Genomic DNA, 13,521 nt, shown 5'->3' with positions numbered 1-13,521 from the left:
TTCGACTCCCCTTTGTACACCCCCCCCAACTGGGCCATGCTGCCTTCTAAGCATTTCTTGGATCCCTGGGCCCTAAAGAACCCAGACATCAGCACCCCACGTCACATAAGAGCAAAGGCCCAAGGGGCGCCTGGGTGGCTCAGTTGGTTAAGCGACTGCCTTCAGCTCAGGTCATGATCCTGGAGTCCCGGGATCGAGTTCCGCATCGGGCTCCCTGCTCAGCAGGGAGTCTGCTTCTCCCTCTGACCCTCCTCCCTCTCATGCTCTCTGTCTCTCATTCTCTCTGTCTCAAATAAATAAATAAAATCTTTAAAAAAAAAAAAAAAGAGCAAAGGCCCAAGATGGCAATGAGGGGCAGCTGCCGGCACCTAAACTTGGGAGGGGACCTGGGGCCCCGGGACCTGGGCCTACAGGGGCACAGGCATCTCCCCTGAGCTGGGCCTGGAACAGGGCCCTGCCTGTCACAGAACCCCAGCCTTGGCCCCACTGGGCTTTGAGATTGTCACGGACAGCTTGAACCAGCCCGCCCACAGGTGCACATGTGACTTTTCTGCGGAGGTGCCCAGGCTGCTGTACTTGGTGGAGCCACTCACAAGGCAAAAGCAAACAGAGGTGTTTGCTCGGGGCTGGCCACCTGCTCTCCTTGGGGGCCCAGGTGGCGCCCGAACTGCCTCTCTCAAGGTCCTGTTGGCGTCGCCTACCCCACAACTGCATTTTCTAGGGGCATCAGCTCCAGTGGGGGAGGAGCTGAGGGAACGATGGCATGTCGCTGCCTCCTCTTGTCCCACCACCTCCTTGCCCAGAGTCTCAGAGGGAACAGTGCAGGGGGCCCACTGGCTTCACGGCTCCAGCCTCAGGGACGAAGGGAGGTCCCAGAAGCTCCTACAACCACACAGCTGTGAAGCCTGAGCTTGACGAGAGCCCAGGCCTTGCCTGGTCCCAGAGCTTAGGAAAGGTGGACAGTAGGAAGTCTAGATGGGGAGGGAGGGCAGGAAGGCCCAGTCTACAGGGCTCCCAAGTGTCCTGGAGCATTGGCCCAAAGACAGCCTCATCTGCTAAGGTTTTCTGAGGTGAGGTGGAGCCCGGCCTCCGAAGTCACAGCGTCCCTTAAAGCCCCAAAGACCAGGCCTGGATTGCCATGCTGGGGTGGTGAAGGGAAAGCCAAAGGGGCTCTGGGAGGCCTGGGCATTCCCAGCCCTTCAAGCCTCCCAGGAGCACCCTCCCCAGGCCAGCAGAGGGCCTCCCGGCGTGTGACCTGAGTTGTACTGATGCCCCAGCCTTCCAGGGGCTGAAGCGCCCCCACCCCACAGAGCATGGACAAGGGCCCTCAGAGACCTATGGGAGGCTGAGGAGAGAGAGCAAGGGAATAGGAGGGAGATGGGCAGGGGGACTGGGTGACCCCCCTGCTGTCATCACCACATTGCAGCCCATAGCCAGGAGGGTCACTTGCCTGCCTGGCTGTCCAAGGCCCTCTCCTACCCTGCCCCTCAGCCTGTCTCCCTTTGAGCACCTCCTCTGAAATCACACCCATGTATTTGGGAGAAGTGATGGCTCAGTGCTTCCTTTACTGCCTGACCCTCCCTGCACAGTGACAGTTCTGAGGTCAAAAGGCCCTTATGTTGTTTCCCAAGGGCATCCCCTGCCCTGGAGAAGCTCCCTAGCCAGCAGATGGTCCCTCAGGGAGTATTTGTGGATCACTATTACTGTTACTGTTACTATTAAATCACTCAGAGAAACAATTGCAGAAACGAGGAGGAGGACACAGAGAGGAGGAGAAGAACATGGGGAACAGGAAAACACAGGTAGGAGGAGGAAGACACAGAGAGGAGGAAGACATGGGGAGGGGGAGGAGGACATGGAGAGGACATGGGGAAGAGGACATGGGGAGGAGGAGGAGGACATGTGAAGGAGGAGGACACTGGGAGGAGGACGACATGGACAGGACATGGGGAGGAGGACATGGGGAGGAGGAGGACACTGGGAGGAGGAGGAGATGGAAGGAGGACATGGAGGGAGGAAGACATGGGGAGGAGGGGGAGAACACAGGAGGAATGGAGAGAAGGAAGAGAACATGAGGAAGACGACGACATGGGGAGGAGGAGGACACAGGAAGGGGAGGACATGGGGAGGAGGACAGTGGATGGAGGAGGAGGGCACAAGAAGGAGGAGGTTACCAGGAGGAAGAGGACACAGGGAGGAGGAGGATATAGGAAGGGGAGGACACAAGGAGAAAGAAGAGGACATGGGGACCTGAGCTGAGTGCTGCCAAGGTTGGAAGCCTCTGCACTATGGTCACACCAGGAAGCGTCCTCCCCTCCACCCACAGGAAGAGGGAGGGATTCCACAGGAGAAACGTAGCCACTTCCACAGGATGGAAGGAAGCACTGCCTGGGAGGGCAGGGGAGTGCCTCTCCAACTCTGCCGTTTTTCCTGGGTGCCTGGTTGGGTGCTTTCTTCTCTCAGTCTGCCCCGGAGCTCTGCGAAGGAGGGCCCTGTCCTGGATAAGGAGACACAGTTGCACCCACGCCCCCTGAAGCCCAGCCCCCCACCCCACCTCGGCACAGGTGCCGGGTGCCCAGGCAGAGCCTGCACCCCCAAACAGACCTTCTCCTGCCACACAAGAGCACACACACCCCTCTCTTGGGGCTGGCTATGCCAGGGCCATGCCTGGGGGCTGTCTCCAAACCCGTAAGACTCCCAAACATCCACTAAAGCAATGGTCTGACCTAAGAAATCAGCCATGACCCAGAAGAGCTCCTGTTTCAAGCGCAGCGCCACGCCTCACTCCCATAGCTGGGCCAGGCTGGGGCCCTGAGCAGGTGAGTCACTGGTGGGTGAGCGGGCTCAGGGCTACCTTCCCTTCCAGGACCCCTCCTCAGCCCCATCCCTGGTCCCCACCACCGCTGACCCGGAGAAGGCACCTGCGGAAAGCCAGAGGCCTGGGGGTGGGGACTCACTAAGTCTTCTCCACAGGCTGTAGTCCACAGGCTATGCGGGCTCAGTTTCCTCACCTGTGAAATGGGAAACCAAGGCCATGTCCCTCAGGGTTTCGGGAGGTTACAGGAAGCTAGCAGACAGGCAGTGCTCAGCAGACGACCAGCAGGCTGTGAGCTCCCTGGGGTGGGTGCTGCTGACATCAGCCTTATCCAGTTAAGACCAGAGGACAGAGCAGGCCTCTCTCAGGTCACAGAGAAGGGGAAGGCCTCAGGGGAGGTGGCAGCTTCCGGGCCCGCCATTCCCCTTGGCACCCTGGGCTCCATTTTAACAGATACCATAATTTTTAATTAGTTTTCTCTTCCCCTGGCTAAAAGGCCATTAGCTCCCCATTAGGTGGATGCATCCCATTTTCTTCACACCACCAAGGAAACAGTGATTTACTTAGCTATCCCTAAAGCAATTCTGCAGAATAAAGGCAATTTAGCAACGGGCTCAATAAACTTCCCCATTTGTTCAGTTTGTAGGCCCCACCCTTAGGAGCCCACCAGCTAGCCCATCCCCTGTGGCCTTGTGTTAGGCTAGGCTCTGTTGGAGCCCAGGGCAGGCAGTGTGGGATGCAAGCAGCCCCCAGGGGTCAGAGGGGCTTAGTAGGGACACAGGCTAGGGTGGAGGAGAAAAAGGGCTGGGCCCAGGTGAGCTGGTGAAGCAGGACTTGTCTTCCACCAGTCCCTGGCCAAAGAGAGGAAGGGGCCAAAAGAAAGTAAGAAGTAGGTGGGGCAGCTTTCCCAGCAGGGGCTGCCTGGACATCTGCTGGTCCAGGCATAAGTGGCCCGCTCAGGCCACACTGCAGAGGGTGGGTCTGGCATCCTGGGAGGGAACCTGCCAAGTCATGGCAAATCTTCCCTTCTTTGGTGCCAGGAATGAAAGTCCCGGAGGTCTGCAGGGAAAGAGGGCAGGTCCTTCCTTGAAGCCACAGGTGCTGAGCAAAATGGGAGCCAAGAAGCCAGGCCAGGAAGACAAGAGTTGGGAGGCCTGCGGAGGAACTGCAGGAGTCAGGGAAATGGTGCTGGGTGAGGTGTCAGCCTGGGAGAAACGTAGAGTCCCAGAGCTGGGACTCAAATGGCCCACCCATGCCACAAGGGTGGCTGTGTCTGTGCTGAGCAGCAAAATGCCAAAAACTCTTCTAAGAATAAGTCTTGGATGAAAGGTCCCCAGCTCTGGTTCTAGGATCCCTGGGGCTGATGGGCTGTGTCCTTGAGTGTATGAGGGGGTGAAGGGCAGGGGTCCCTATGTATATACATGGGGACCTAATATGTCTGAGTGGCAGGGAAAGGGGCTGGGTTCCCTGGGTGAGGGTGGAGTATTGGGGGGGGTCAAGCCACACTCATTGTGGGAGTGTGTGTCCACAGGTGTCATGATTACACATCCTTGCGCAAGGGCAGGAGTGTGTCTTGTGATGACGAGCTATGAGTATGAGTGAGTGTGTGTGTGGGGGGGGAGAGATCCTGTGTGTGTGTGTGTGTGAGAGAGAGGGGAACCCTGTGTGTGTGTGAGAGAGAGAGAGGGGAACCCTGTGTGTGTGTGTGTGTGTGTGTGTGTGAAAGAGAGAGAGAGAGAGACATGGAGATCGGTGTGTGAGAGAGGGAGAGAGACCCTGTGTGTGTGAGAGAGGGAGAGAGACAGAGAGAGAAACCCTGTGTGTGTGTGTGTGTGTGTGACGGGGAGACCCTGTGTGTGTGAGAGAGGTGGGGAGACCCTGTGTGTGTGAGAGAGAGGGAGAGGGAGGGAGAGATTCTGTGTGTGTGTGTGAGAGAGAGACACTATGTAGGAGAGAGAGAGAGGGAGAGATCCTGTGTGTGTCTGTGTGAGAGAGAGAGAGAGGGAGATCCTGTGTGCGTATGTGAGAGAGAGAGAGGGAAAGGGAGAGATTCCGTGTGTGTGTGTGTGAGAGAGAGAGGGGAACCGTGTGTATGTGTGTGTGTGATAGAAAGAGACCTGTGTGTGTGTATGTGACAGAGAGAGAGAGACCCTGTGTGTGTGAGAGAGAGGGAGAGGGAAGGAGAGATTCTGTGTGTGTGTGAGAGAGAGGGAGAGATTCTGTGTGTGTGTGTGTGAGAGAGGGAGAGATCCTGTGTGTGTGTGTGAGAGAGAGAGGGAGATCCTATGTGCGCATGTGAGAGAGAGAGAGGGAGAGGAAGGGAGAGATTCCGTGTGTGTGTGTGTGTGAGAGAGACCGTGTGTGAGAGAGACCCTGTGTGTGTGGGAGAAAGAGGGAGAGACCCTGTGTGTGTGTGTGTGCGCACGTGCATGTGGGCGCCCACACATGGATACCATGATGTGGGAGAGTCTGTGTCGGTACCTTTTTTCTGAAGGTGTATGTGGTCACACACTATGACAGTGTGCACACATGGAGAGGGAATAAGCTGCAGGCGTCTGTTTATGTCCCATGGCCTTGTTCTCGGCATCCCTGTCCCCACCTTTCTGGCCAGCTCTGAAGCAGCAGGGCTCCTTCCTCTGCGCTCTGGCCTAGGCCCCTGCCTCTTCATCTGGGTCACCTCCCTACTCCCCTCCCGTCAGCGCCCCCCCCCCGCACAGAAGAGAGCCTCCAGCCTTGGGGAATTGTCTGGCCAACCAGGGGAAGGTCTCATCATCTAGAGACCCAGCGCTTCCCCGGGGCAATAGGCCTGGCCACTGGAGAGCTGCATCCACAAGGGGGCGCCCGGCGGCCGAGCTGCTCTCAGCCTGGGTGGGTCCTGGAGCCGTGGCAGGGCTCACTAGCGGCGGTCTGGTTCAGCTCAATGAGAACCGGGCTCCGCAGCTCCACGGCTGCTGCTTCGAGTGAAGGGTGCCCATATGCCTCTCCAAGGGCCCCAGCTGTATCCTCCTGGGTGCTGCAGGGCCATTTCTCCACCCTCAGCACTCGCCAATCGGGATTTCTTGGTCATTCCGAGGGGAGGGTGGGCGGGGTGGGACACTCGCTTTCCCTGATTGGAGAGCCTGTCTTTGGCCACCAAATTCTGTGGGCCAGGGGTGTGAAAAAGCCACCTGCATTCATGCCAAGTGCCACAGGCTGACCCCTGCAGCCTGGGCCCCGAAGTCTAGCCCTTAATGCCTCGCAGGCAGCCCAGCTCAGCTAATGGCTGTGGAAGAGCATGGGGAAATCGCCCTGCAGGCTGCAGAGGCTGCCCAGGCTGCCCAGCACTAGCTTCCGGCTCACACCTGACTACACACCCACAACCACAAAGTTACAACTCAAGGTTACAAGAGATCTTCAAAACACTCAGTTTGTGTTTACTTGTGCCCTGACTGCAGCCTCCTAGGGGTCTTCCCCCATGCAGCCCAGTGACCCCAGAGTTTTAATACGGGGAAACAGACTCCCTCCCCCTCATCCCTCCTCAGGGCAAGGGAAGGGCTTCTCCCTGCCCTCCCCATGATGGGCTGGGAACCCATTCTGGCTTCAGTATTGTCCAGGGAAACCCAGGATCCGGTCCCACAAACGAAGCCTTGGGGCGGGTCTGTGAACCCAGGCTGCAAGACCAGGGGCCAGAGGCAGGGGACCACCGCCTCTGTTCCCAAAGGCCACAGGGACAGAAAGCTCTTTGTAAGCAGCGGGGTAGGGCAGCCTTCCCTGTCCCTGTCCGAGACAAACTTGGTGCATACATAAGCACTGAAGGAGGAGATCAAGTCAGGGCTGGTTCGAGGGAAACTAAAATGCATGGCGAACGGGGTCAAAGATTCTATGGCGTTAGGCTTCATTCTGTCTGAGTTTGGGGTGGGGGCGGTGACCAACCTTTGCAAGGCCACATCCAATCCTCCAAGCACCGACGCTGGCCGAGGGCGGCACACAGCCCTGCCCCACTCTAAGATGGTCATACGCGCTTGGTAAAGGTTGGCCCAGTGCTGTCTCCTGGTCGCAAAGGCCGCTCCCTCGGGTACCGTGCCTGGCCGCGGCGTGCGACTCTAAAGCAGCCTGTTGGAACTCTGCCATGGTGGGCTCTCAGCCGGCTGCGCTGGGCCACTCTGAGCGGGCCCTCGAGGGCAGCCTCCTAGAAACCACGGGCTTTTGGTGTTTTAAAGACTAGGGCGGCAAAAACGCACGAGGGAAAAGCAACCTTTTATAGAAGAGCAGATCCCCTCCGCATCCCTGGGCGGGCCAGGACATCCGAGCTGGATGCACCGACGTGGAACGAGGAAAGGAAACCAGGACGGAACAATCTGCAGAGACGGAACTGCCCGCGCAAGTCGCGGGCTTTCTGGGGCTACCCCACCCGGCCGGCCCCCCCCCACACACCTGCGCTGAAACGGCAAGATCCGTCCGGTTCGCTCCAAGACGCGGCTGCGGCGCGAGGCGCGACCAGGCTGGGACGCGCCGCTGCGGCTCAGGCCCTGGGCACCGACCCTGGCCGCCGGGCCCGCGAGCCGTTCCGGCGGGAGACCCGCCCAGCCCGGGCCTCGAGGCGCCGGGTCTGCCGCCCCACCTCGCTCCCGGCGCAGCTCGCTGCCCGCCGCCACGAGAAAGGCGTTTCCGAGTGCGTCTGCTCCGCCGCTCGGCGCCGGGTGCCAAGTTCGCCCCGGCCGCTGCGGGCGCCGGCCCCCGGCAGGACTCACCTTCGCTGAGCAGCGGCAGCAGCAGCAGCAACCGCAGCCCCGCGGCGCCGGCCGTCGCCGTCGCCTTCGCCATGGCCCGTGCGCGCCGGGGCCGCGGCAAGAGGGCTGCTGGCTGGGGCCCGGGGTGTCGGCGGCGGGGTGCGGCGCTCAGCCTGGCCGCCCCATGCCCGCCCGGGGCGCGGCGGACGCGGGAGACACTAGGGGCGCAGAGCGTCGGGGCGCGGACTCCAGCTGCCCTCCGCTGCTGCGCGCCTGGGTCTGGTCGCGGGACTGAGGCGGGGCGGGAGCGGGCTGCGCCGGAGGAGCGGGCGGGGGCGGGGCGGTGAGGGGGGCGGGCCGGGGGCGGGCCGGGCGGGGCCAGGGTGCGGGCGGGGTGCGGGGGGTAAGGGCGGGGCTCGGGGTACCAGCCGGGGGCACCTGGTGCGGATCCTGCCCGGCTTGGAGAGGAGACGGGCGCTGGCACCGGGATGCCGGCCGGGCCGGGTGCGAGTAGGAGCGAGGTGAGGGACGCGGGGTGCGGGCCTACCACCCGCAGCCCCAGTTCGCGCACCTCCGCACGCCCAGCCACTCTTCCTCAGCTCGTGCGTCCGCTCCGGGTCCCTGCGCTTCGCCCTTTCCGGCCGCCCGGTGAGGGCAGGGAAACCGCGCGGGGCTGCGGGGTCTTGGCTAGGGGTGCGCCCCAGCGGACCCAGGAGACTAGGCGGGCGCCCCGCCTCCAGGCTCTCGGCGCGGAGCACATCCTCCGCCATTTCTCAGAGGGGGGAGACGCGGTGGGAGCGCGGCCTCTCCTGGGGCCCGAGGCGGGAGGAGGGGAAGAGCCTGGGCAAGGGAAGGGGAGCCCGAGCGCTTTCTGCGCACTCCTGGAGCGAGCCTGGCGCGTGGCTTACAATGTCCGCGGCCGCGCCGAGAGACAGGGTAACGTCTCCTGGGGCTAGTTTATGATCCCCCTCTCTTTAGACTGGTCTAACCAATGGGAGCAGCAAACTGGCTCAGGAGGCCTGGCACTGGCTAATGGGGTGCTTGGAGGGTGAGTGTCCTCCTTTCCCAAAAGGAAGAACTCTTAGGATGCGGACTGACTGGGTAGGAGAGCAACTAGCTGGAACCCAAAATAATGTAATTTTTGCCCAAATAAATGATGCCCATAAACACATCCAATCCTATAAAGGGGGAGACTGAGACTCTGGGCCCCTAACATGGGGGTTCCTGGGGTGAGGTTGGAGTTGGATTCTAGGTCTCTGTGGGAAAAGTCCACTGTTGTCTCCCACCCCTAGCTATCTTTTGACGTCTGGCCTCCACATAGGTGAAGAGGACTAGAAGCCCATGGAGCCTTGGGATGGGAGGGTCCAGGGCATGAGGCCCGGGGTCCCCCTACCTCAGTGTCTCCTCTTCCTGCTGTGCAGAGCCCCGCCCTCTTCAGGGCTGAATAAGAGATGAGCACATCCCTCTGCAGATATGAAGTCAAAGTGAAGTCACCCTCGCAGGCAGGAGGGGCTGCCAAGACAGAAGCTGGCTGGGGGTTCTGCCAGCGGAGATGTCCAGAGCAGGCCTGCTGGCGGGAGGCCAGGGCACAGCGCTGCCAGCTCAGGAGAGCCACCCTGCGGCCACCAGACCTAGTGTGGCTTGTCATACACCACCAGGGCCCCGGGGTCCTTGGATTTATGGGGCTGGAGTTTGCCATGGGAGGGTCCCTTGGGTGCAGACAAGCCCTACTTTGTGGTGCTAATAAGGACCATCAAGGCTGTATACTTGGGCCTCTGCCCAGGGAAGGGACTTGAGTAGGAAGGAAAGGGCTGAGGGGGACTTCTTCATTGCAAATCTCCTGTGGCAGGAGAATGCAGAAGGAAGAGGGGTGGCTTGGCCCATTCTTCCAACCAGCCTCATCCCCACATCTTTCAGGGACCACCCTGGCGGGGCCGTGGCTGACACTAGACAGGCTGGATGTCTGGGCGTGCTCTGTGTGACCATCTCAAGGGCTGAGGCTGTGGTCCTGCTTGGACCCCCTCAGGCCCTTCCACCCTCTCCGCAGTACCACCTTTGAGGGTTTTGAGTGGACACCTGACATGGTGGGGGCATTGCCCTCTTCTTAGAGAAAGGTCTGGGAGGCTTCACACGTAGTACCCCTGTACACATGGGCACATGTATACATATGTGTATATGCCTATGTTCACATAGGTGGACATTCCTACACTCTCCCACTGCATGCCCAGAGACCTGACCAGAGTGGCATCCAGGAGAGGGCGGAGGTGAAGACTTGGCCTTGTGAGCCTGAGAACTGCAGGGAGGGGAGTGATTCAGCCCTGTGGGGGCTTGGGCATTGGGTCACGCTCCCTAACATCAGAGCAGCAGGAAGGAGCTTCCTCACTCAGCAGAGAGGAAATAGATGTGGCCTCCCTGAGGTCCCATAAGAGGAGGTCAGAGGCTAAGTTGGGGTAGAATTCAAAGATGCCAGGCTGTGATCCCCAGGAAGTCCTTCTCACTTCTCTGTCCCAGGGCAGCCCCAGGACATTTTCCTGGAAGAGTCTGCAGGAGGAGGTTCTTGCTCCCTGTCCTGGTTTCTCCTTGTCATTTCTCTTTCAGCCTCAGTTTCCCCAACCGTAAGCATCCCCCTCTCAGAAGGAAGAGTGAGGAAAAAAAGAGGAGTACATGTGAGGGTGAAGCTCAGTGCCAGGCACACAGTAAGTGTTCAATAAATCATGGCTATCATCTTGCCCAGGTTTAGGCGTTGGCTCTTAGCATCCTTGCCCTGACAGACCACAGTATTGAGGGGCATGGGCTCCCACAGGCACTGAGAGGCTCTCTGGGATCTGGGGAAGGGGTGCATTACAGTGTTGTCAGTGCTCCCCACCCCTGCCCACAGACCCCTTAGAGTATCACCAGGGCACCTTTTATCAATACATAGATCCCTGGCCTCCGCCTCCATAAAAAAAATCCACATTAAAAAAAGTGCCCCAAGAGATTCAGACGTGAGATTCTGCTTTGAAGTGAGTCAGACCTGAGTTTGTATTTTGCCACTTATAGTCATGTAACATTGCACAAGTCACTTTACCTCTCTGAGCCTCAGTTTTGTCATGTGTAAATTGAGGGTTGAAATAGTCGTCCCCCGCCCCCATCGGTGGCTGTGAGGACTGAATAGTGTTTGCAAGGCCCTGCCCCCAGCACAGGATAAAGTGCCCAGTGGGCAGGCAGCTCCTATGTTATCCCAGCTGCGTTCTTTGCTTCTGAGCAGGTGAGACCTACCTGGAGCCCCTTGGATCTGGCCCCAAAGCACAGCACAGGGAAGGGAGGGTGGAGGTCAAGCCCAGCAGAGAGATAGATCCCAGCCAGTGCAGGCTTGCCCAAATGGGGTGGAGCTGTTCCTGGGGGTAGGAGGAGGGCAGGATGCTCTGTGACCATGACCCAGGTGACTGTGGGGACTCAGGGAGGTCCAGGGGAGCTGCGAAGGCCAGGTGTTAGGAGTGGAGGCTGAGTGCAGGGACAGGAAACCCTGGCCCTGGGAGGGGGGGTGTGGGGGGTGCCTTGCGGGGAAGGGGAAACAAAGATAGGAGCACACTGCTGTCCTGGGGGCACTGGAAGACCAGGCAGCAGTTCCTGGAACTACTGACAGAGGCCTCTCAGGTCTTGCCTGGGGGCCAGATATGGTCAGAGTGAGCATGGGAGGGGGTCTCAGTCCCTCCTGCAGGCACATATTACAGACCGGGCCTGACTGTGCGAGCTATTAGCTAACTGCTCAGTGCCTCAGTTTCCTCTCTGTAAATGGGGGTAATCATAGTACCTACTACTACACTCTGTAACCCCGGTGAGGTGTCAAGATGGAGGCAGATCTGCTATCATTCCATGGCTTGCCCTTCTCTAGGCACAGCTGCAAAAAGAGCCAGTGCCACCAGCTGGCTCTGAGGGGCCCCACAGCAGGGCTCCCCACTCACCCATCCTGATGTCAAACCTGCTATCTCCACAACACACTCACAACACACCACGATTGGGCTCACGGGATATGTCACAGGGACACTCTTCACCTTACTCTGTGCAGGCCCCCCGCCCCCGGCCTTGCCACCCACAACTGGCATTTGCAGACAACCTCAACCTGGCTGGTGGAGGACCCTCCCTTGGGCTTGACAAGGAGCAGGTGCCTGAAGCCTGAGCCAGGGCTCCGGGGCGGGAGCAACTGGGTCCTGCATATCTGTGTGCACATACATATAGAGACCCCTGTGTACAGATACAGACCCCGTGTAGCTCACCTCTACCCTGAGGGCCTGACCTCAGCTCTTTGCCCCAACTCATCCTTCCATGGGCCCCCACAATAGCTTTATTTTTCTCCTCTGAATTTCCTCCCCTGACTCCCTTCCCTTCTCTGCTCTCCCCTTCTCCTTCTCTCCCCCTTCCCTACCACAACCTCTCAAAGCAATCTCTTCTCCATTCCTTTCAACCAGCATGGGAACCAGGTTAGCTGCTTCAGTGGGGCCTCAGGTTCTTCACCTGTTCCATGAAAAGAGTAATATGGTAACTGCCTTGCAGTGTTGTGAAGCTAAACCCACATGAAGCATTGACAGGATTGGCACAGTTCCTGGCTCAGTAGGAAATGGACATTTATTCTCGCTGTTCTTCCAGGGCTCCTCCGAAGTCCGGGGAGCCATCCGGGTGGTAGGCCGGGAGCGCTACCGTGGTGTGAAGGTTGCAGGTGGGCTCTGAGTTGTGTCCTCGTCTGTATCCTCGGCATGTTCCCAGAAGCATGCTGCCAGCGTCTCGGGATCTAGGTGGGAGAGCAGAGTTCCATTCCCTCCAGGTGTCAAAGGACAAGTGAGTCCCCACGCAGTCAGTATGAGCTATCATTGTTACCATTGGTTCCCATCAGATCTAGAAGCTGGGGCTGAGAGGCCAAAGAGGTCAGTGGACATGGCGAAGGTAGCACAAAAAGCAGGTGGTTCCTAAACCTGAACGATCTGCTTCTCTGTGCCCTGGCTCCCCATTTGCATAAGGAACAATTCACACCCGCATGGGGATGGCAGTCAAACGTGAGCCTGGCCCACGTGAGCCCGGCCCCTGTCACTCACCCACCCCGCAGGACAGGCCGCCTTCTCAGTGCAAGGAGAGAGAGCTCTGGAACCCCAGAGTCCTCTTGCCGCAGGCCCACTTATCTGGCTATGTAATTACACACGCGGGAGTGCTGGGTTGATTAATGCCTGTGCCCCACCTCAACCAAGTCCCCAGCTCCAGGCACTGCAGGCTGGAGGCGGCTGGAGTCTGATGGGGCCTCGGGCCTGACAAGGCCCGCCTCTTGCATCACGTGGACGCCAAGGAGAAGGGCCATCCTGGCTCACAAGCAAGCCATAGAGATGCTAGGGGGCTTGAATTGGCAAGTCCAGCAAATGTGGCCTGAATGCTTTTTAGAAAAAACATCTCCCAAGGCAGTTTCATAATCTGCCTTGTAATGCAGATTTAGACAAGTTTTTACGAATGCACTTTTTAAAATAGGTCTTAATGGATCCTTTGCAGTAGTTACAGTCCATTGTGTAAATGCAAACAGAAGGCTTTTTGAAAACATGTATTATTGATCAGAATGGCAACAGCAATTAGAAGCCAGTGTGTCATATTATTCGATACACACTTCCTATACAGGCCTGCTTGTACTCACTCATAACTTTCTGACAAATTATCCTGTCACTAGGAAGCCTTTTCTTTTCCTTTTTGCTTCTGAAAGCGAAGGAGGACCTCCCCATCAGTTATTAGCTGGAGGCGAATGAAAAATTAAGCTTATCTTTACCATAGCAAAACTCATTTATGACTTCTCCTTTGGTTTCAAGACTAAAATAGCAAAACCTTCAGGTAAGATGGATGATGCCTCTATGATCCAGATGGAAAACAAAAATGGAAAACAAAACAAAACAAAACTGGTGACAAGTAAGCAGTGTGCTACAGGAGGGCAGAATCACAAAGCGGGGGAGGTCAGAGCCGCAGGGCCCAGCAGGGAAGCCTGCTCTG

At 58.4% G+C, this 13,521-nt stretch overlaps 1 protein-coding gene across 2 annotated transcripts in view; it reads right to left on the bottom strand.

Moving 5' to 3' along the window:
• Positions 1-7,800, bottom strand: part of RET (ret proto-oncogene) — a 51,331-nt gene extending 43,531 nt beyond the window's left edge. For both annotated transcript variants that reach the window (XM_081823879.1, XM_081823880.1), the window contains exon 1: positions 7,546-7,800. In XM_081823879.1, the coding sequence (XP_081680005.1) occupies positions 7,546-7,618 (73 nt within the window). In that variant the 5' untranslated portion in view covers positions 7,619-7,800. The remainder of the gene's footprint in view (positions 1-7,545) is intronic.
• Between the last annotated feature and the right edge of the window lie 5,721 nt (positions 7,801-13,521).

Source organism: Leptonychotes weddellii, chromosome 6, assembly GCF_054177405.1.
Source record: "Leptonychotes weddellii isolate Sample4059 chromosome 6, ASM5417740v2, whole genome shotgun sequence".
In the NCBI taxonomy this organism is placed as follows: domain Eukaryota; kingdom Metazoa; phylum Chordata; class Mammalia; order Carnivora; family Phocidae; genus Leptonychotes; species Leptonychotes weddellii.
This window is presented reverse-complemented; position numbering and strand designations above follow the sequence as displayed.